The sequence below is a fragment of the Oryctolagus cuniculus genome, chromosome 1 (assembly GCF_964237555.1).
Source record: "Oryctolagus cuniculus chromosome 1, mOryCun1.1, whole genome shotgun sequence".
Taxonomy (NCBI): Eukaryota; Metazoa; Chordata; class Mammalia; order Lagomorpha; family Leporidae; genus Oryctolagus; species Oryctolagus cuniculus.
The window spans coordinates 122,028,792-122,052,212 of record NC_091432.1 but is presented as its reverse complement, the minus strand read 5'-3'; the positions used below and the strand labels follow the sequence as shown (position 1 = coordinate 122,052,212).

Genomic DNA, 23,421 nt, shown 5'->3' with positions numbered 1-23,421 from the left:
CAGCAGCCGGCTGAAGCACCTCTGTGTCTCGATTCGGCTCCAGCAATACCTTCCTTGCAAGATATTTTCGGGGCAAAGAGGTCTATTTGTACTTACTAATTTGCTGCAATATCTCTGGCACCTCAGTCCCAGTATGGGTGCCTGGGATTTGACAGCAGGGACCTCAAGAGCATAGACAGCAGGGGAGGGAGGAGGGAGAGGAGAGGTGTCTAGTGCAGTGGTTAAGATGCTGGGGACACCCACATCCTATATTGGACTGCTTAGGTTTGAGTCCAGCTTCTTGCTAGCGTGCACCCTGGGGCAGGGGGCAGCAGGTGATGGCTCAAGGAGTTGGGTCCCTGCTGCCCACAGGAGAAACTTGGATTGAGTTCCTAGCCCCATTTGGCCCAGCCCTGATGTTGTAGGCGGAGTGAACCAGCAGACAGAGCTCTCTAGCTCTCTTTCTCTCCGTGTCTCATAAATAAATGAACAAAAAAAATAAAAGCAGATTTTTAAATAGAGCATAGGTGTGGTCTCTGCCACTGCCCTTGGGCAAGCTGACATGTGTGTGCCTTAGCTTTCTCATCTTCAAAATGACGGAAACAGTAGCCCCTTTCCCACAGGCTGGTTGTGGAAATCAGTGGGTTAGTTTATGGAAAGCACCAGGAACCATGCCAGGTGCATAGGAAGTACTAAGTGTTAGCTATTACTACGACTCTGTGTTGTCCTGCAAACCTTTTGTCTTATCAGTGCAACTCTAAGTTCCTTGAGGTCCGGAGGCCAATGCCTTTATGGAATTCTAGTCATTTCTGGTAGGTCATTACTAACAGACTGGGTCATGGCACTCAGCTTGATCCAGGGCTTTAAACTTCTACTGTGTGCTCGACCCTTCCATACACCGTAATTTTTTTAAACCTTCACCAAAAACCACATGAGGAAGGTTGTGTTATCTCTACTGTACATGTAAGGGAATTGAGATTTTTTTTTTTTTTTTTTTGAGGGAGAAGTGTAGCCCAAAGCCACACGGCAAATAAGAAATTCGATGCTTTTCAAGTTTTTTCACAATGTCAGACAATTAGTGGGAAACTACCCAAAGTGTCATGTGTTCATTTGGGTCTACTGAGAAACAGATGTGGTTAGATGTGCCAGGAGTTTATGGGGGACATTGTCAAAGGACGGGGAGGGGGGCAATGCAAAGAGGAGGCAGGGGGAGTCCGTGCATCACTATGGTTCAGTTCTAGGAAAGGCTTGGAGAATCCTCGGGTCACAGAGTCGCCCAGGGGAGGAGCTCTGTTCTTACAGGAAGGGGCCTGCCTGCCACCCCCTCCCCCCATGCTCCCTCCCTGGCTGGAGCAGCCCTAGGAAGCATGACTTTGGAGTGGAGATCTGAGCAGCCCAGGTAGCATGAGAGACACCGCTGACTTGGTGGGTGAATCCGGCTGGTGGGTAAGGCAGGGCTCGAGACCATCCGTCCCCATGCCCCTGGTGGGTGGCTCCTGCTGGGCTCACTGTTGACTGTAACTCACCCAACTGCATTGTGTGACTCACTTCTCCCTGAGAGATAACGAGAGTGAAAGTTCTCCTAGGCTGATTGAATGTGAAAGTTTAAGCTCTGAAATGAGGATGGGGCTGGCTTTGCTGGCGAGATGCTCATAGGGCAGAGCTCTGTGGAGGTGGTTGTCACTCAGAGCCAAGTGCGGTGCACTTTCTGGTTGAAGGCCTCTCAAGCTTGTGTCTCTGTTCTTAATTCTTAAAAGGCGTAGGCAGGGTGCCTTTAACTCCTCACATTATGGTGAAATGAAAAGTATTTGTTCTGCTGCTCCTGTGCTGTTACTATTCTGTAGTGCTGTTTTTGCCAATCTGGATACAGCACCTTAGATCTGAGGGGTATTCAGAAATTATGTGCTGCATCAGCGCCATGAAAAATTCATTGTGCTGACGATCACTTAGTATCTAATTCCCCTCCCCAAGAATTCTGAGGATGCTTCAAAAAGTTCATGGAAAGTGGAATTCAAAGGTAAGTTTATTTTGCTCTAAAAAAAAAAATTGAAATCCATGCATACAAGGAGTCTTCCAAAATTTTGTGGAAAATTTCATGTTATCAAAAAATTGAAGGCATTTCAAAAAACATTTTTTTTGCACCAAGGTAAATGTTGCTTAATTCCATTTTTCTACATACCTTTTTTTTTTAAGTCTCCTCTTGTGCCTAACTAGTGTTTTCTCTCACTCTTAATATGCAGAGGGACTGTACTCCTAGGACAAAATAAATTCCAGAGACCAAGTTGAGCATCCTGATGAGAAGTGTTAGTCTGTAGACTTTGGAAGGCCTGTTCTCCATCAGTGGACACGTCCTCCGTGTCCTCTCATTTCCTAGATGCAGAGGAAGGCATTTTCTTAAGACATTTCACCTTGGTCAGCACTGTTTCTTTGGTTTATAACAAAACTGTCAGCCGTACCATCCCCAAGTTCAAACCTAACCCATCTCTGGTGACTTCTTGAAAGAGTAAAGTTTACCTAGAAGACATCAGGAGGAAAAAACGATAAAGAAGCCACTTCCTGACTTGAGCTCACCGGCTCGCTGTCCAAGTTTACCTTTGGGTGTTGGGTCAGATGGGGTTAGACAGAGTTTGTGGTGGGTCGCGAGGAAGGGGGTGGCTGCATTTGAATAGAGGCTGCCCCTTTAAGAGAGGAACAGTCTCCTTTCTCTGCAGCCACCCCCACACATGTGTACTTCAACACATGCAGGTGTGGGAGCCAAGCAAAAACAAAGGTTTTTCCTCCAGACACTAAAAATGTGTTAACTGTCTTGTTCTCAGACCCAAGCCAACTGGCTGAGTGAGCCTCACTTAGGTTTGCTGCAGGTGGGGCACCTGCCAGCCAGTTGCTAGGCAACTGGATTGGCTGGAGGGGGCCGCCCCAGGCAATGGTGGTTGGACAAGAACTTCTGCATTACCCTCTGTTAGTGCTGGTGGGAGCTGTCTTTGAGCCCAGACTACCTGCTGTGTGGGCAGTGCTGCTGAGCTGACTGTAGGCTGGCTGTACATAATGATGGGTGGAGGGCACTTAGAGAGGGGCATGAATGATTAGGGAGAAAAGTGCCTTGGGAGAAAGAGGATCTAAGTCCATCTGTGGCCAAGATTTCCCCAAACCATAAATGTCTGTGATACTTTCACTTGCAAAGCAGTTTGCATCTGCTCTCCCTTTTGGTGCCTACTTCTAATTACAGCCAGGATTTCAGGGTCATCCCTAACTTTAGAAAATCTTAACTATTCACATTGAAGATATTAACACAATTTACATTTTTATAATTAAAACTTTTTAACCTCCAACCTGCTTTCATAAAGTTGCCTTGTAAATGGCCAATTTCATTCTTGGAAGCCTAATTAAATCTTACCTAGTGCTTTTGAAATTTCAAAGTTCAATCTTTCTTTCTTTGAAGATTCTATTTTTAAAACTTTTCCCTGTTGCTCCACTTTTCTGTTTAATCCCCTTGCTGCATTTTCTATTGATCCTGAACAGTTCTGCGCTGTGATTGCCTCTGTAGGTTTATCTAGAAAGATGATATTTTTGTATAATAAGGACTTGATTTACATCTCTGTAAAGTGGAGTAGGGGTTGGTATTTCCATTTTACCAGTGAGAAAGCTAAAGCCCAGAGAAGTTTGAGGAGTTGGACAGGATTGCACAGTGAATCAGAGAATTGAGATCTAAGCCTTGCAACTTTGAATCCTCATTGCAGACTTTCCTATAGGGAGGGGTGTGTGTGTGTGTGTGTGTGTGTGTGTGAATGTATGTGTGTGTGTGTGTGTGTGAATGTATGTGTGTGTGTGAATGTATGTATGTGTATGTGTGGGTGTGGGTGTGAATTTTTAAAAATTTTATAGGATGCCATGCCATCATCTGTTACCCTCCACTGCTTACCATTGTGAAAAGATTGAATTTCTTAATTTTTCTTTGAAATGCTTCCTCCTTTTTTTCCCCCTTCCAGCGTGTCAAGGGACATGAACTTAACATTCACAGACTGGTTTTAATTGATTTGTGAGTTGTTTTCCAGTTTGTTTCCATTGTCGGATACTGGCTATCTTAGCAATAAATAAATACAAGCTCATAAAGTTACTGTTCATCGTTGGGTTCATCAGGTGTGTTTCTTAAACACCTGTTGAGTTGTTCTCTGTTGTTACGAATTGAGTTATTGGAACTCATATCCCCAGTACTGCCCTAGCCATTGATACAGGAGCATATTTATAGAATACGTTGACTATTCAGTGACTCATTAAACCAAAATCTTGTTGGCTAGTTACCGAAAGCACCATATTTGGATCATGTTACAGATGAGATGAGATTCGGTTAGGGTGTTGGCAAAGAAAGGGCATAACTCAGAAGAAATGGAGGAGGCACTCCCAGGCATAAAACTGTACCATATAAATACCAAACAGCCCCTGCCCTTACTTTTCTTAAAAAAAAAAAAAAAAAGTCTCTCTGGTGCCCTGACTGCCAAATAGCCCAGGTCATATCACCTCTCGTGTAATTTATTTTCAGGCCAACCACTGGGCAGCTTTAGCTTGAGTTTGTTCCAAAGGACAAGCAACTGTTTTCTGTTGACTTTGCCAGCAACCTTGTTTCATAAGGACTTCATAGGAACAGATGTGGGGCTCTTGTATGAATGCAGATTGGGGGGGGTATGATGCTCAGACCCCGGAGTCCCCTCGCCCACCCTGAGAGGCGGGTGCTCCTATAGTGGCGTGAAAGAAGGTATGTTTGAGAGCAGATGGGTCATTTCTGGATTCAAGGGTTCTGTTTTTGCTGTCTTCGTTTGGCTGTGGCTAGAGACACCTGGCTGGAAGGGAGGGGCTGCTAGACCCGGTCTCTGTTTTGGGGCCACCTGCCAGATGTGTGCGATGAGGGCAGAGTCAGACCTGTTGCAAGGGCAACCAACCATGAGAGTTTCATAGGTTAAAATAAATCTAGTGTCCTGCCCACACCGAGGTATTTGACTTGACTTTTAGAGTCGAGCTAAAGGAGATTAGTTTCTCAGAGTAGCAGATGAACCCCTAAAGGGCAGGAGGTGTGGTCAGTTTTATTTTGGGGAGCTTGTTGATGACACATAGCCTGGGAGTCACCCATGCTATATTGGGGGGGCTTTTCAGATCCTCATGTCTTTCTTTAGGGAGAGTTGCTGGAGTTGAGCTGTCGTACCTTTCATGGAGAATACGAACAAGGGTCAAGTGAGATACCGTCTCTGTGCTGAGGAAGCTAACGCTAGTGTCGCCCAACAGCTAAGAGTTCTGTTTGTTGATGATCGTTAGTGAGGTGAGGTGAGGTGTGTCTTCCTGGGGTGGTCTTCTATGCTTTGGGTTACAGCAGTAGAAAAACAGAAGCGTCTTCTCTTGCGCGTGTGTTCTGGCGAGGAGACGTATGGGTAGAGAGCAGGTGGGCCACAGTGAGAGCTGGAGGGGGCTGCCCAGAGGGGACCTCCACCTCTCTTCTGCGCCTGCCTCTCACCGGGCACAGATGACAGATGGGAACTCGTGGTTGAAATGGAAATGAGGAAGGAGTACAGGCAAAACCCAAAGTCAGTCACGAACGCTGTTCGCCAACCAAGGGCAGGCCACCCCCAAACCTGGAAAATGAGAAGAAAGATACCGACCCGTTGGTCAACAGAGAGGGTTATCTCCACGGGCATTTTGCTAGAGTTTATCCTGCCCACTGCCATTTATGTATTTAGGCTGTTCAGTTCCTAGCCTCAAGATAAGGGGCTAAAAAGGAAGGGGATTTTTTTTTTTAATAACCAACCCTCATCAAGGTACATGCTGGGCACTGCAGCTCCTGGACAAGGAGACGGGACTTTAAACAGGAGCCATGTGAGCAGGAATTTGCTTTAGTCTTTCTTTCTTTCTTTGAGAGGTAGAGTTACAGACAGAGAGAAAGGTCTTCCATCTGCTGGTTCACTCCCCAGATGGCCACAATGGCTGAAGCTGGGCTGATCCAAAGCCAGGAGCCAGCCCAGAAGCTTTTGGGTCTCCCACACGGGGGCAGGGACCCAAGGACATCGGCCATCCTCCGCTGCTTTCCCAAGCCATAGCAGAGAGCTGGATTGGAAGTGGAGCGGCCGGGACTCAAACTGGCACCCAGATGGGATGCTAGCAGTGCAGGCGGCGGCTGGGACCCCGCCAGCCGCTCGCCTGCGAGGTCCTCTGGGGCAGCCTTGTGTTCTTCACGTTCGGACGAGCAGCAGTGTTGCTGTAAAGACCTTGCCTGTCAGTCAGACGCTGGGAAGAACCAAGCGTGCAGGAAGTTGCCTGTGGCCGGTGAGGGGGTGCTGGGAGGGCGCAGAGGGTGCGTGCGGGGGGCGTGTGTGTGAGCGTGTGTGCCGCCTTTGCTCCCGCAGACCTCCTCCTAACAGGGCTCCCTCTGTTGTCCTGCTCGGAGCCTCCACTTGAGAAGCATAGTTTCCCAGTGAGGCACTGGATTCCTGATGTGTGACACTCCCGGGCGGCATGGTGAAGGGCACTCTTGACCGCCGTGGGGCCCCCAGACAGGGACGCCATTGTGAGTCACTGAACATGTGAGCTCGCCTTTCCCATGACGCGCGCTATTCTTAGCAGTGGTCTCTGCTCCCAGGGACAGAGGTCACTGGGACCACCGTCCATTTGGGTAGCTGGATGGGGCTGGGCCCAGGGGCAGGGAGGGAGGTGCTGGGAGCAGAGAGAAAGGGGCTTGACAATTGTAGGCTCTGTTGGAGCAAGGGCAAGGGCCAGAGCCCTGGAGCACTGTGGATTTGGGCAGACTTAGGCTGGCAAAGCCATAACCTGGAGAGCGAGCCTGAGGCATTTGTAGGATGAGTCTGGGGCCTGAAAACTTCCGATGGGCCTCACCTCGGATGTGGCTGCCGGCTGTGCTTGGCCAGCCCGCATTCCAACCCCAGAGCGGCCTCCGGGGCCCTGATTTGCCCTCTGAGACCTGAAGCGAGGGAGACACAGGCTCCCCGGGGAGACCATCCACTAGGCCCAGTGCCGGTACTCGTGCCGTGGCCCGGCATCCTGGCTGGGAGAACTGTTCCGCAGCTGCCCTCTTTCTCTTGCTCCCCACTGCACAAGGGCAGTTTTAGGAGTCGGTCAGAAGATCCCAGAGGGGGAGCTTCGGCAGCAGTGGTGGGTCCCTCTCGTTGGTAGAACCGAGTGGCCTTTCTAAAGGACTGGGATACTGGGTGTGCATTTGGGCTGGGCTGAGCTTCCAGGGTTTGTCTGCCAGAAGTAGGGGATGGAGCGATGAGCTGACGTCGCCGTTGTGTTGCCTTTCCTGCTACTATAATGAAATACCTGAGGCTGGACATTTTGCAGAGAAAAGAGGTGTACTTAGCTCGCACGTGGTGCAGGCTCTGGTGAGGGCCTGCCTGGCTGCGTCGCACCATAGAAGACGACAAGACAGGAGCACGTGTGTGCCAGGGAGAGAATCCCTTGGTGAGAAGGGAAGCCAGATTGTGAGGAGGACGCAGGCTTGCCTTTCATCACCAACTCAGGGATCCCACTACAAAATCACCTCTGTTCATTCTCAGGGCAGCACTGTTCGCTGCTGCCACACTGGGACCAGGCTCCCGACACGCGAGCCCTTGGGGACGCACTCAGTCCATCCCCAAACCACAGCAGAAGCTAACCGGAAACGATTTTCCCCTTTAAGGCCCTGTGCCGTCCGCAGGCATCTGCTTTTCCTGTTTATCCTCTTCCTTTGATGTGAAAAGAGTTCCAGTGTGCAGTACCTAGGACTTGGGGTCCCAGTCCCGGCATTTAACATTTTTACGATGCTTTTGAACAAATAGAAACTCCCAATGAAGGAACAAATACTCTGGCCAGGACTCACCCTGTCCCGCGGTCATATACACAGACCCCAGGGGTCAAGTACACACAGAAGGGCCCAGAGCAGGGCGCCTGCAGCCTGCGACTGTTTGACATTTCAGATCTGGAAATGGCAGTGGCAGAACAAAACCGCAGGAACCGTTCCATCCGCCGCTCCATCTGCTGTGAGCTGGCACCGGCGACGAGAACCGGATCCCTGCTCCTTGATGGCGGCTGAGTCTCTGGGGTGGGGAGGCTGGGTTGACTCCAGCGCCTTGCTCTCCAGGACATGCCGATGTGCTGGCTGCTCCCTGCCTGTGGCTGGGATTTGTGGGGGTAGAAGGCTCCCCCATCTGTCCATCCTGTTCCTCAGCTTGGCATAATTAACCCCCCATCTCCCCCGAAAGATTAATAAGGGAGAGTGAGAGGGGTTATAAGGTGGACACAGCAGTAATGAAATGTCACAGCTAACTTCACAGCTGCTGCAGGGCACCTGTTCCTTAGACACCTGACGCACGGGGGCTGGGGACATCACCTGTGGAGGTAGAACCCCTGGCCGTGCCCAGTGTCCTGTGACTACCATGAGGGCTGAGGAAGAGAAGATGAAAATTTTAAAGCCAGGGCCTTGGATTCCTTGGGCCAGTGCAACCAGGCGGGTGGTTGGGAATGCTGGGTCTTATCCAGAGCGCTGCAGTGTGTAGATGAAGAATTTGGGGGCCACACTGCGTGTTCCCCATCTGACCTGACCGCCCTTGCACAGGTCGGGGAGCCCCACACTGCATCAGCTTTCTCTGCTGTGAAGTGATGGAAACAAATGGGATAGCAGTTGTGTCGGCCGCACAGGTTAATAAGGGGGTGCATGGTTAAATCATCTCTTGTGAGTTTTCTCTCTGTCAGGGCCTTAAAGCAGTTGCTCACCCCCTTATATCCTAGATCTGAGGTCTCGACTCTGGCGAGGCCTCAGTGACAAAGCTTTGGGGTAGTTGGTTTTTCTTCCTGTGTCTCTCAGAGACGCTGTGTAAATTTTTTTCAGGAAACCTGTTACATCACAAGGCTCTCGCAGCTGTGTTTCTTGAGATCTGCTCTCCTAACTCCTTGGGCCCCTTGGGATGGCTTCTCCTGTAATGTCATGTTTGCTTTGTGAGCCAAGGCATGGAGTCATAGCTGGTGACTCCAGTCAACCCCCAAGAAATGTGCAGGTGCACCTGATTTGTAGACTAGTTTTCAACAGAAGATAGAGAAGTTGAGGCTTTACCAGTGTAGCCCTCTGGGCTGTGTCTTAGGATGTTAAATGATTTTATAGGCATTTGCTCAATCATTGTGTTCTGGAAAACATGGAAAATATTTCCCCCAGGATGGTTTTACAGAGCTGAAGATGCATTCTTGGAAGGATGAGGTAGGGATAATTCATTTTCCGTGGTTAGCTTGAGGTGTGCCAAGGAGGAGCGCTAGGGACCGCTGTTAGGAAGTTGTTACCGTGGGAAGTCGTGGCCTGTGGGATGATTAGTGCAGCTCAGGAGCTGTCTCTTTGCCAAGCATCAGTGCAGTCACCCCAGTATTTAGAGGCTAAAGGCCTGGTTGCTAGGTCCAGTGTCACCATTGGCTAACTGTGCCTTAGAGCAAAATGACTTAGCTTTTTTCTTCTGCACCCACTAGGATGGAAATGGTAGGGCCTCTGTGCCTGGCTTACAGTAGAGGCCTTGGGGAGTGGATTTTAGAAGCCAGTAAAATGATAAATCTAAACATGACTTGTAGAAGTACAAGATGCAAGATACAGTGAGAAATCTCCATGAGAGGGCACAAAGGATATTTCTTTTTTCCACTGAAAGAGAACCTAAAGCTTGCTTCCCGTTGAATCTCCGTTTGCTTTGGAGCAGATATTTGAAATTCAGGTGCAGGATGAGAGCTGTAGAATGTCCTGTGCTCCCATATGGTTAGAGCATCCTGAGTGTCACTCATCTACATGGGCGGGTCTTGCTCATCACAGCCTGTCTGGATTGTTTCTGAGAGGTGTCAGAAGGTACAGTGTAGACACCAGCAGCACGGGCTCTGCAGCTATGCCCATAAATTGGATAGGAAACCACTGGTAGGGTTATCTTTTCAGCATAGAAATTTTCTTCCAGGGAAACTATGTGGCATACATCCTTTAGCAGAGAACAAATGGACTGTCAGAGTATGCCAGGCCTCCCAGAGCTAAGATCTTGGCAGCGTTAATGGTAAACAAAAGGAAGCATGTGTGTGTATGTTGAGAAGATATTGAACTTGTGAAGGGTATCTGAGACGTTCCTGGGAGGCAGGTTAACTCCTCGGGTATCCACAGTGCTTTCCTTTCCTGGTTTGGATGCTGGCCTGGGAGGTTGGGGCAGTGGAGTATTGCGACTGAAAGGACATGTAGTGTCTGCTTCCCTGTGACAGGAGGAGCACTTGGGAGCCCTGACTTCTCCTTGGAGCTGGTAAAGACATCCTTAGCACCTTCCTCATTCCTTCAGGCAAACATAATGACTGTGTTGTTGAAGGTGTAAAGGGATTATGCTGCCTTAGAATAATCCAGGGGACAACTTAGAACCATCTGGAGTTCGCTTAGCAATAAAGTTCTCTTAGCCCTTAAGTCAGTTAAAATAAGGCAAATGATAGATTATCTTACATTTTTTGGGAGGCGGGGGATGGGTAAGAGGTTTTTCTCTTTTTCTGTCTGAGTTCGTCCTACTCCCTCCACCAGCACCCCCCACCCCCCAATAGGTTCCCTTCCTCTTCTGGCTGGAGGGACAGCGGGAGGGGTGGGCAGGCTGCCGCGAGGTTGGATTTGCCACCCCGAGCGCTGGGTATGTGGTGTGACGATCCCTGTGGCTTGTGATTTCAGGCAGTGGACCAATCCAGCTGTGGCAGTTTCTTCTGGAATTACTCACTGATAAATCCTGTCAGTCCTTTATCAGCTGGACAGGAGATGGCTGGGAGTTCAAGCTTTCGGACCCAGATGAGGTAAGAAAGAAGTGACTTGAGAGCCCCTGTGTTGAGAAGGCTGAGAGGAAGCCCAGAGAAGGGGCGGTGTGGGCGTAGATGACATAGTCTAGGATTGGCATCCCAGCAATCCCACTTGCTACTTGTGTGAACTTGAGCAAGTTACACAGCCTGTCTGAGCCTCACTTTCATTACCTGAACAATAGGGAAAGCACCAGCGTTGCCCACTTGTTTTCCTGGACTGTCCGATAGGATGCCCCTGCAGTGCCGGGAGCATACAGAGTAGGCCCTTTGTCAGTAGAGTCGCCTTTTCCGAGTTGGTCCTCTTCCTATTGCCGTGTGAAAGGGCCCGGATGTCTCGAGAGCCCTTGGAAGATGAGTATGCTTTGTTCACGCATCCATTCTTCCCTTACACAAGTGCTTGCTGACGCTTGATCTGTGCCAGGCCCAATTCTGAGTAGAAACAACAATGAGCAAGAGACAAGATCTCTCTTCTGGCAGACATGAGAAAATATTTATGCCCTGGTACAGAGAAAGCACTTCCTGTTGATGAAAGGCAGGTGTGATTGCAGCTCAGCTGTTCCCCTCCACACCCTCCCGCTACGGCTCACGCTTTTAAAGCAAGAACGTGCTCCTAACCATGTGGGTTACGAGGAGGGTCTTTAAGGCAGCTTTTCTTCCTTTTTTTTTTTTTTTTTCCCTCCAAAACCAAATACTTTAACCTCATTATATGGAAGTTCAGGGTCACCGTGTTTTCATCAGCTTGGCTTCCATCCCTGCCCAGTCCTGCAAGGATGGAGTTCCGAAGCCATGGCTCAGAGAAGTGCCCCCGTCTGTACGTGAATCTGCAGACATCATGAGTCTCCGCGAATGGCTTTAGGCAACGAAGCGATGTATGCTTGATTGATCCTGTAGCTTTCCCTCTTATTTTTGACACTGTAGGTGGCCAGGAGATGGGGAAAGAGGAAAAACAAGCCGAAGATGAACTATGAGAAACTGAGCCGTGGCCTACGCTACTATTACGACAAAAACATCATCCACAAGACAGCGGGTAAACGCTATGTCTACCGCTTCGTCTGTGACCTGCAGAGCCTGCTGGGTTATACCCCCGAGGAGCTCCACGCCATGCTGGATGTCAAGCCAGATGCCGATGAGTGATGGACATGGAAGGGGCAGGGCCAACCCTGCTGAGACCTTGCAAAGAACAGCCACGTTGGGTGGACTCTCAATTTTCCATTGTTATTCTATTTTTTATTTTCCAGAACTCAATTTTTTTACATTCAGGGGTGGGAGCTAAGGGAGCTGCAGCTGTAAGCCATTGTGTGTGGTTGGAAACGGAAAGCCAGGACCTGTGGGGTGGGTGGGGCAGGGCGAGAAGTTCTCGGGCAGATTCTCAGGAGAAGAAGGGTCTTCTCAGAGAAGGATCTGGCTGAAGGGAGGAAGAGACTAACGTGTTCAATAAGTTTCTTCAGTCATCCATGACAAAACCGTGTCCTGAGTTAGGAACCCATTAGCAAGAGAAAATTGTCACATCAAGAGTCGTAAGACTGGTGAGAGGCAGTTCGTTCTCTTGTGTTGAAATCCGGGGGGACAAAAAAAGGGGGGGTGGGCTAAAATATTTGTCGGGGGGATGCGCTAAAAATTGACAACTACTTACCTTTTTCACTCTTCTTTCAAAACAAAGATGGACTTCCGTGGGGAGGGGCCAAAACGGTTTTTTTGTGTTAAAATTTATTTTATTAAATTTTGTGCCAGTATTTTTTTTTTCTTAAAAATCGTCTTAAGCTCTAAGGTGGTCTCAGTATTGCGGTATCATGCCAGTTTGTTTTTTATTTGCAGGCTGAGGATTCTGTCACAGTGAAAGAAACCTGTTTATATAGACCCCATTGGAAAAGCAAGGCTCTGTGACTAAGATCAGGGATTCCAAATTCATGTGACTTGTATATGAAGGAAATGTTAATGCTGATTTGGGCACAGGGGAACTGTGCTTGTGAATTTCATTACCATTTAAAAAAATATTCTCTCACCCCTTTACTTACTTGTCATTAGTGGATTCTTGGGGTTTGGGCTTAATGTTGGGCTAGGAAACATTGAGCCTTGGAACTGAATGTATTCTTGTAAGCTCTGGCTTGGGGCCTTGGTCAACTTAGGAGCACTGCTAAAGTCATGGAGAGGAAGCTGAGGAGGAAGAGTGACTTGGGTCTTGATTTGTTCTACACCTGTAACATAGATTACTTGGGATAAAGGCTGCATGCAGGTCTGAAGAAGGAAGTCCTGGATCCCTAGCATCCCTCACTAACAACCTGCAGCCTCTCCTGTCCCAGTGTCCATCCCACCGTTGCTGCCCCCTCCCCCGACTCTGTTATTCAGTAGGCCGAAACGGGCAGCTTTCTGTTGAGTGAGTGTGAGAATAACTTCAGAGTCTACACGAGGTGAAGTGTGCTGGCTTTCAGAAGCATTAGGCAAGAGAGCATTTCAGTACAATGTTAACTTGGCTGTCTTTGGGAAGAGAGGTACAAGGCTTTCCTTGGAAGAGGCTAAGCCAGTCGGGAAGGATGTTGGGAGACTGTGTGTGCAAAGTCAAGGGTATAAGTGGTGTCAGGGCCTCCCGAGGCGTGGGTCTCATGTCCTGGGCCAGGGCAAACGAAGATTAATTGTGGAAGAGAGGAATGACTTGAAGGCAAAGGAAACAAAGGGAGGAGCTTGAGTGAAAAAAAAAAAAAGGTGATTCATGAGATTCGAATGCATTTTTAATTTCCTTAAAGTTTAAATGCAACCATAATCAACCGAAGCGCCCATCTTTCTGCTGATTGTGAGACAGGATCTTAAAAAGGGATTTAGGAGCAAAAATGGACATCTAACTTGTGGAGAAAAAAATGCCGAATACAATCAGAATCCCTCCTGCTCTAAAGATGCCCAGCTCAGTGGAGGGGATGGCCTTACGTTTCCTTGAGAAAAGGGAAGAAACGCTGAAGAGAGCGTCTCAGAGCTGGCCCTTTTGGGATTTAGCTGAGCGACAAGTCGTGGTGATTGCCTTCAAGCACAGAGGCAGGAAAGCTGTTCCTCCCAGATCCTCTTGCAGACCCTGAGCTGTTACCAGGAACATCGCCCTGTGATTCCGAGTGTCCCCACACCCACACATGGGAGCAAAGGCAGAACTCTCCCAGCTGTGTAATTTTTATCTGTCAGATGCAGGTGCCTTAATGAAGCTCTCAGAATACTTAAGGAGCTGCTCAGGGAGTGTTAGGTGGAACTGTTTGGACTATATTCTTTTCTCTTAGATTATATGATCTTTTTGTTGGGCACTGGCAAAGGGAGTGTGTGTGTGTGTGTGTGTGTGTGTGTGTGTGTGTGTTTGCAGACATGCAAAACTGCAGCTGAAATAATATCTGGGCTTTCTAGGGAAGTCTTTCCATATTTCAGTACCGAGTGAGAGCAGAGCAGGGCTGGGTATCCGTCATTGCTCGCTCTTGGAAGCAGGCATAAACTCACTTTCTCGAATCAGCAACCTTTCCGACTCAGTCTAGCTGCAGACTCCCCTTCTGTGCGTCTGTCCAACTCCTGCAGTTGCTGTTGCAGAAAAGATAGAAGAAAGTGCCTCCTCGTGCTCCTCCGCCCGCTCGCGTGCTAGGATCCATCTCTCCCTCTCATGGTCCACCGTTTTCAGGATTTGTAGATAGTTAAAGACAGCTTTTGTCCATCTGGCCGCATGCTTTTTCTCCTTTTGTCCAAGGCCAGAGACCATCCCAGGAAGAGTGGTGGGTTGCTTATACACTGGAAATGTAGCAGAATTGTTGCATTTATGCTTTTTAAAAACACATGTTAACTTCCGAGGAAGGATGGGCGAATCTGGTCTAGCTGGGTGAAACCCGTATTTTCCCAGAGATGCCTTAACCTGTGTGGGTTTTGGTTTTGAGGGTTCAGGGCCCACTGTAGGGAGGGACTTCCCTACACGGAGCCCTGATTTTGTGGCTGTGGGGACTGGAGGTGGCATTCAAAGATCAGATGTGCTTTTCCTCACTTTGGAGATGAGCACTCTGGGTTTTAGAGCATTAACCTGCCTAACGTCATGGTGAAAAATATACCTTCTCTCTCCTAGACATGCTGTGCATGCTGCTGTCTCTGGTGGGGTCTATATAAATCTGTTGAACTCTTACCTACATTCCAAAGAAGTTTCAAGGAACCATAAATATATGTATACATATACATATATAAATTTATATATTAAAATGAAATTATCTCTATCAGGAATACTGCCTCAGTTATTGAATTTTTTTTAAGAATACCTTTTTTTTAAGCTGAGAAGTACAGGGGTGAAAAAGATGTTATATTGTGTTTGACTATTTTCCAACTTGTATTTTCGTATAATTTATATTTTTTAAAAGCTGAAAATTTAAAAGCAAGATGAAAAAAAGGAAAAGCAGGTGCTTTTTAAAAAATCAGAACTGAGGTAGCTTAGAGATGTAGCGATATAAGTGTCTATGTGGTTTTTTTTTTTAAATGCAAAAAAATTTCTTATGGGGGAGTTTTTTGTTTGTTTATTTTCGTAGCTGATGCTGGCACATCATTTTGCTGGAGAGTTTTTTATATACTGTAGCCTGATTTCATATTGTATTTTAAACTGTGTGAAATTAAAACAAAGAAATTCATTCATAATGATGCGGCTTTGACCTGATTCTTTCCTGTCTGGATCATGTGTTGGTGTAAGACAAATTCACCATCCAGAGACAAGCTCAAGAGGAGAGGCAGTGCAGTCTTTCTGATCTCATCAGCCCAGGACCATTTTAGGGAAAGACTTCCCAATAGAGCCAGAACTATAGTGGGAATGTAGGGAAGTCATTGAGTATCCGACTTACTAAGTAGGTTGTGTCTTCCTTTCTGGAGGGTCCTGGGCCTTGTCACACCTCATTTGTTCGGACTAAGAGCCACTTGAGGAAAATTTGAGTGACTCAACAGATACACATTTGATCTCCGCTAGGAACAGCTCCTGGTGTTGACCCCAGGGAGCTGCGGATCCTGAGTGGAGACTGTTGATCCACCTTTCTTTCTGACACCAACTGCTCCGTGACAGTTCGGGCCCTGGGAGTGATGACATGTTATCAGAACCCCCCGCAAATCGTGTCATAAAGGAGATCGTGTTTGTAAGTGCTTTGGAGGGGAGGGCTCAGGGATGTGTCCCGCATGGGGCTTTTTCCTTGTTGAGACTGCAGAAGGTGGATGTTTTTAATGAACACCAGCGTTTGCGACATGAAGCCCGACTCACAGCTGGAAGGAGGCTTTTTGCTGAGTGGATCACAAAGAGAGCTCTGTTTTTGGAAAATTTGCTTCTTCGGGCAGGAGCTTGAGGCTTGCTGAGTACACGTTCAGCGCGGACTGTGTGGTCTGGTGGTCGGAGAGCTGGACTGGCCACGAGGAAGGCCCCTGGCCCTTGAATCCCGGTGTAGCCTCTGCCTCTCTCTGGGAGGCATTGGGAGAACGGCTTGAGGGCCTGATATTTTTCGAGTTTTCAGCTGCAAACCTGGGAAAAACCACAACTCCTGAGCCAGCCTAAGGCCATATGGGAGCTCTCCTTCCCCTAAATAAGCAGTACAGGGAGAATAGGTTTCTGCCTGTGTCAAGGATTTGGTCAGAGGGCTTTCCTTCTGGGCCAAGTTGCTGTTACCCTCAAAGTATCTGATTTAATACTGGCTGGGGTAAAAGACACAAGATAAACTTTAATGGAATTGGTCAGGCATCTCTGTCCCAAAGCAAGAGCTAGGGTTTTATGTGAACAAGTGTCAGGCAGCTGGCCTTGGGGATCTCTCTGAATGATGTTGCTGGGGCCACCAAGATCCATGCTGGGGGCTGGGGATAGAGTAGGGTAGAATTCGAAGGGCACACAGGGTATGCAGGAAAAAGGAATCATGAAGGAAAGTCGTGGTCAACATCTAGATTGAACAGCCTTTCAGGAAGTGGTGGGAGAAAAACGGCTAGTCTGATTTTCCACTGCTACAACTTGAGAGCGAGCTATGGCCCCAGGCCCCACAACCACCTTCATAAGACAGCAACAGAACTTTCCAGTATAATGAAATGCAACCATTTTAACCTAAAAAGGAGAAAGACTGTGACTTGTGCTTTGGGGTAAAAGAGGGCAGACAATGTAAACCAGAGGTTACGCACACACCGATTCTGTGCCGTAGAGACATCCTGTTTGGCCCACGTGGTGTTGGACCCACCCGGGCAGCCCATGTGAATGGGGTGATGGGAGGGTCTCAGAATTCTGGCAACCTTTTTAGCATCCCCCATGGGCAGTAAGGGTGAGCCTCCCTTTGTAGATGGACACGACTCCTACGTTTGTTCCTGAGGGGTTGGCCCCACGCACTTACTTCCTTGCCTGGTCCCCGTAGATTTGGAGTTGATGACCACAGTGTACGTGCCTATCCATGTTCGGTGTCTCTTTGGCATGGAGCTCATTTTATTCCGGAACGTACACTGGAAGCGAGTACAAGAGGGCATCAGGTTCATCAGCAGCCATCTGATTGCTAAGGCCTGGTTCTTTCCATGACGCCACAGTGCCACCCTAGAACTTGAAAGGTTCCCTTTGAGGATGCTGGCTGATGGCTCACCATCTGTGGGTGCGGTGGCCCTGGTTACTAAGAGGTACGTCTCACACCGCAAACACGGGGCAAGGACAAAGTCTCCTTTCAGTCCACTCCTCTGTTGCTCTCTGCTGTTTCCCAGTGGCTGCTCGGGAGGTGTTTGTAACACAGTTCTGGCTGAACAGAAGCCAGATCCGATGTGGGGGTTCTTGACCCCCGTGGTAGCTGGCTGAAGGACCAGGCCCTTGCTCTTTGATGGGCGTCTTGCCTCAGCAGCTGCTGGGGTACCCCTCTCTGTGGGGTGCATCCATGCGGTGAGAATCCTCACCTAAGAATAATCAGTAGCAGAAAAGAAATAGCTTTCTGGCACCTCTTACAGTGAGGCAGAGGTTTAAGGAATCCGACAAAAGCCAAGTGTTGATCAAATGCTGAAATTTTAAAAGGTCTGAAGCTGAATTAAAAACCACGCACTGGCTGGCGCCGCGGCTCACTAGGCTAATCCTCTGCCTTGCGGTGCCGGCACACCGGGTTCTAGTCCTGGTCGGGGCGCCGGATTCTGTCCCGGTCGCCCCTCTTCCAGGCCAGCTCTCTGCTGTGGCCAGGGAGTGCAGTGGAGGATGGCCCAAGTGCTTGGGCCCTGCACCCCATGGGAGACCAGGAAAAGCACCTGGCTCCTGCCATCGGATCAGCGCGGTGCGCTGGCCGCGGTGCGCCGGCCGCGGCGGCCATTGGAGGGTGAACCAACGGCAAAGGAAGACCTTTCTCTCTGTCTCTCTCTCTCACTGTCCACTCTGCCTGTCAAAAAACAAAAAAAGCAAAAAAAAAAAAAAAAAAAAAAACCAACAACAACAAAAAAAACACGCACTGAAAAATTAAGAGTCCTCAGTTAAGGGATCAAGTGGCTGTAGCTGTCTTGCTCCTTGGTGAGTGGTGTTTCCTGTTACTGATGTGCGGGTCCTTTTCCCTGTCTCTGTTTTCCTGGCAAATGCTTTCTATCCTGGGAAAGCCTGTTTCATTGGATTGCCTGGTGTATCTCCACGTGCTGACGTCCACAGCAGTGATAGGGATGAGCCCCTGTCCAGAGCGACACTAGGGAATGACAATGGCCAGGTCGCCATGACGTGCTCCACGAACCCCAGGCCTGTTGGAATCCACAGTCCTGTCTCTAATCTCTCATGCCTGCCACTCAGGCTCTGGAGTTCTCTCAGCCACAGCGTTTGCACAGGGCTTTGATGTCAGCTCTGACCACTCCATGTGATAGGATGTAGAGGAACAAGGAAGTTTTCAACAGCCACTTGTGGGAATTACTGAGGGTCAAGAGATAGCCCCTATCTCTGTCGTGTCCACTCTGTGCTGTCAGCCTGAGCCACTGGCCCTGGGCAGGAGTGAATGCTGTGAACCTGGTTACAGGCAGTTTGGCAATTTTTGCTGTGACCCTTCTTTGGATGCCCAAGTCCCAGGAGTGCCCGGAAGTAGTAAGTGCGCAGAGATAGTTGGAGAAATGGCAACAGTCATCCCATGCTGGATGATGACCATGAGCTTTGGTCTGGGTTTGCCTTGATCATGCAAGAATGGTCCAAACTTCAGGAGAGATGGGACTGAGAGCTTCCAAAAATTTTTTTTTCAGGGTGAGTGTTGTGGCACAGTGAGTAAGCTGCCTCTTGCAATGTCTGCATCCCGTATTGGGGTGTTCGTTTTGAGTCCCAGCTGCTCCACACTTCCGACCCAGCTGCCTGCTAATGCGTCCAGGAGGCAGCAAGTGATGACTCCACTGCCTGGACCCCTGCCGCTCACATAGGAGACCCGCATGGAGCTCCTGGCTCCTGGCTTAGACCTGGCCTATCCCTGGCTGTTGCAGGCATTTGAGGATTGAGCCATTGGATGAGAGACTCTGTCTGTGTCCCCCCAAATCCCACCCTGTCCTTCTGCCTTTCAAATAAATAAATATATCTTTTTTTTTTTTTAAAAAGGGAATTGTTCCTACAGATCTCTGATGAAGGCAAGTTCACAAATTCTAAGAATTAGGAAGCCATTCTGTGCTAATAATCTCAAATAGACCAGAGTTGCTCATTTGTTCTGGTTTCATAGGGAAAAGAACATTGACAACTGTAGTGCTACCAATGCACCTTTATTTTTAAATTACTTTTAATTAAATTTTTATTTTTAATTAATTTTGAACAAACTCAATATAGTTTGTAGATACAACTGGAAGAATGTAATGATATTCACTTCCTCCATTCCTCCCTCCATGTTTCTTTCTTTCTTTGTTTCTTTCTTCCCTTTTTGTTTTTGAGATGGCACATTTCAAATTACGTATTTCAAAAATTACATTACATTACAGTAAAAACATTTAATGCTTCACCACAGAAGAAGTTTAGCAAATAAAAAGCAAAAAGACCCTAGTTTAGTAGGTATGTAGGCAACAGCTATCAACAATAATTAAATGGAAAAACGACCATTTCGTGCATAGGCAGAAAATTTTCAAGTAATCACAGATCATTAAAACTACAGTCATATAACATTCTTAACCATTGGTTTGACAAAGGCCTAAAACAAAGTTTGACAAAGCTATGTGTGCAGCAATACTGGTACACAGAGGCATTTCTTTCATTTTTTTCCTTTTTGTTTCTTGATTACCCCCACCCTTTATTTTAAATTTCAGCTCTCACACATAAGGAAGAAAATGTGCTGTTTGTCTTTCTGTGTCTGGCTTATGTCTCTCAACATGATGTCCTCCACTTACATGCATTTTGATGCCAATGCGCCTTTAATTTGAGATGCTTCTACATCCTGAAGAAAGGTAAGGGTGATGATAAAGACAATGACCAGTGTCATCAGGGTGACAGGAGTAGTGCATGTCTAACATGTTTCTGATTTCTCTGCATCGTTTTCACGCTGATGACCCAGAGCTGTGCATCTCAGCTGTTCTAGGAGCACATGTGTGCAACATCCCTAAAATACCATATCATAGCCCTGAGCAACAATTCCAATTGCCTCCTGTTACTACAAGGAACAACCAAACAATCTGTAGCCCAGCCGACAAAGCCTGTATTAAAACTGTGATGTCCACTCGTCCTGGTGTACCTGTAAGGGTCCTGGTGTCCACTCCTCCTGGTGTACCTGTGAGAGTCCCGGTGTCCACTCCTCCTGGTGTATCTGTGAGAGTCCCGGTGTCCACTTGTCCTGGTGTGAGAGTTCCGTTGTCCACTCACACTGTTGTACCTGTGAGTCCCGGTGTCCACTCATCCTGGTGTAACTGTGAGAGTCCCGGTGTCCACCATCCTGGTGTACCTGTGAGAGTCCCAGTGTCCACTCTTCCTGGTGTACCTGTGAGAGTCCCTGTGTCCACTCGTCCTGGTGTACCTGTGAGTGTCCTGGTGTCCACTCATGCTGGTGTGACAGTTCTGTTGTCCACTCATAGTGTTGTACCTGTGAGAGTCCTGGTGTCCACTCATCCTGGTGTGACTGTGAGAGTCTCGGTGTCCACTCGTCCTGGTGTTCCTGTGAGAGTCCCGGTGCACAAGTCCTGGTGTACCTGTGAGAACCCTGGTGTCCACTCATCCTGGTATGAGAGTCCCGGTGTCCATTCATCCTGGTGTACCTGTGAGAACCCCGGTGTGCACTCATCCTGGTGTACCTGTGAGAGTCCCAGTGTCCACTCTTATTGGTGTGAGAGTCCCAGTGTCCACTCATCATGTTGTACATGTGAGAGTCCCGGTGTCCACTCGTCCTGGTGTACCTGTGATAGTCCCAGTGTCCACTCATCCTGGTTACCTGTGAGAGTCCCATTGTCCACGCGTCCTGGTGTACCTGTGAGAGTCCTGGTGTCCACTTGTCCTGGTGTACCTGTGAGAGTCCCAGTGTCCACTTGCCCTGGTGTACCTGTGAGAGTCCGGTTTCCACTCGTCCTGGTGTACCTGTGAGAACCCTGGTGTGCACTCATCCTGGTGTGAAAGTCCCGGGGTCCACTCATCCTGGTGTACCTGTGTGAGTACTGGTGTCCACTCGTCCGGGTGTACCTGTGAGAATCCTGGTGTCCACTCGTCCTGGTATATCTGTGAGAGTCCCGGTGTCCACTCGTCCTGGTGTACCTGTGAGAGTCCCAGTGTCCACTCTTCCTGGTGTACCTGTGAGAGTCCCGGTGTCCACTCGTCCTGGTGTATCTGTGAGAGTCCTGGTGTCCACTCATCCTGGTGTGACTGTGAGAGTCTCGGTGTCCACTCGTCCTGGTGTTCCTGTGAGAGTCCCGGTGCACAAGTCCTGGTGTACCTGTGAGAACCCTGGTGTCCACTCATCCTGGTATGAGAGTCCCGGTGTCCATTCATCCTGGTGTACCTGTGAGAACCCCGGTGTGCACTCATCCTGGTGTACCTGTGAGAGTCCCAGTGTCCACTCTTATTGGTGTGAGAGTCCCAGTGTCCACTCATCATGTTGTACATGTGAGAGTCCCGGTGTCCACTCGTCCTGGTGTACCTGTGATAGTCCCAGTGTCCACTCATCCTGGTTACCTGTGAGAGTCCCATTGTCCACGCGTCCTGGTGTACCTGTGAGAGTCCTGGTGTCCACTTGTCCTGGTGTACCTGTGAGAGTCCCGGTGTCCACTTGCCCTGGTGTACCTGTGAGAGTCCGGTTTCCACTCGTCCTGGTGTACCTGTGAGAACCCTGGTGTGCACTCATCCTGGTGTGAAAGTCCCGGGGTCCACTCATCCTGGTGTACCTGTGTGAGTACTGGTGTCCACTCGTCCGGGTGTACCTGTGAGAATCCTGGTGTCCACTCGTCCTGGTATATCTGTGAGAGTCCCGGTGTCCACTCGTCCTGGTGTACCTGTGAGAGTCCCAGTGTCCACTCTTCCTGGTGTACCTGTGAGAGTCCCGGTGTCCACTCGTCCTGGTGTATCTGTGAGAGTCCTTGTGTCCACTCTTCCTGGTGTACCTGTGAGAGTCCCGGTGTCCACTCATCCTGGTGTACCTTGAGAGTTCCGGTGTCCACTTGCCCTGGTGTACCTGTGAGAACCCTGGTGTGCACTCATCCTGGTGTGAGAGTCCCGGTGTCCACTCGTCCTGGTGTACCTGTGAGAGTCCCGGTTTCCACTTGTCCTGGTGTACCTGTGAGTGTCCCGGTGTCCACTTGTCCTGGTGTGAGAGTCCCGGTGTCCACTCATCCGGGTGTACCTGTGAGTGTCCCAGTGTCCACTCGTCCTGGTGTACCTGTGAGAACCCTGGTGTCCACTCATCCTGGTATGAGAGTCCCGGTGTCCATTCATCCTGGTGTACCTGTGAGAACCCCGGTGTGCACTCATCCTGGTGTACCTGTGAGAGTCCCAGTGTCCACTCTTATTGGTGTGAGAGTCCCAGTGTCCACTCATCATGTTGTACATGTGAGAGTCCCGGTGTCCACTCGTCCTGGTGTACCTGTGATAGTCCCAGTGTCCACTCATCCTGGTTACCTGTGAGAGTCCCATTGTCCACGCGTCCTGGTGTACCTGTGAGAGTCCTGGTGTCCACTTGTCCTGGTGTACCTGTGAGAGTCCCGGTGTCCACTTGCCCTGGTGTACCTGTGAGAGTCCGGTTTCCACTCGTCCTGGTGTACCTGTGAGAACCCTGGTGTGCACTCATCCTGGTGTGAAAGTCCCGGGGTCCACTCATCCTGGTGTACCTGTGTGAGTACTGGTGTCCACTCGTCCGGGTGTACCTGTGAGAATCCCGGTGTCCACTCGTCCTGGTATATCTGTGAGAGTCCCGGTGTCCACTCGTCCTGGTGTACCTGTGAGAGTCCCAGTGTCCACTCTTCCTGGTGTACCTGTGAGAGTCCCGGTGTCCACTCGTCCTGGTGTATCTGTGAGAGTCCTTGTGTCCACTCTTCCTGGTGTACCTGTGAGAGTCCCGGTGTCCACTCATCCTGGTGTACCTTGAGAGTTCCGGTGTCCACTTGCCCTGGTGTACCTGTGAGAACCCTGGTGTGCACTCATCCTGGTGTGAGAGTCCCGGTGTCCACTCGTCCTGGTGTACCTGTGAGAGTCCCGGTTTCCACTTGTCCTGGTGTACCTGTGAGTGTCCCGGTGTCCACTTGTCCTGG

The 23,421-nt window shown here is 49.2% G+C and overlaps 1 protein-coding gene across 4 annotated transcripts in view; it reads left to right on the top strand.

The window, feature by feature from the left end:
- ETS1 (ETS proto-oncogene 1, transcription factor) overlaps nt 1-15,423 on the top strand; it is a 135,249-nt gene extending 119,826 nt beyond the window's left edge. For 3 of the 4 annotated variants that reach the window (XM_051842815.2, XM_051842861.2, XM_070071146.1), the window contains 2 exons: nt 10,670-10,788; nt 11,710-15,423. In XM_051842815.2, coding sequence (XP_051698775.2) covers nt 10,670-10,788; nt 11,710-11,925 — 335 coding nt within the window. In that variant the 3' untranslated portion in view covers nt 11,926-15,423. 4 annotated transcript variants of the gene reach the window in all.
- Nucleotides 15,424-23,421: the final 7,998 nt, after the last annotated feature.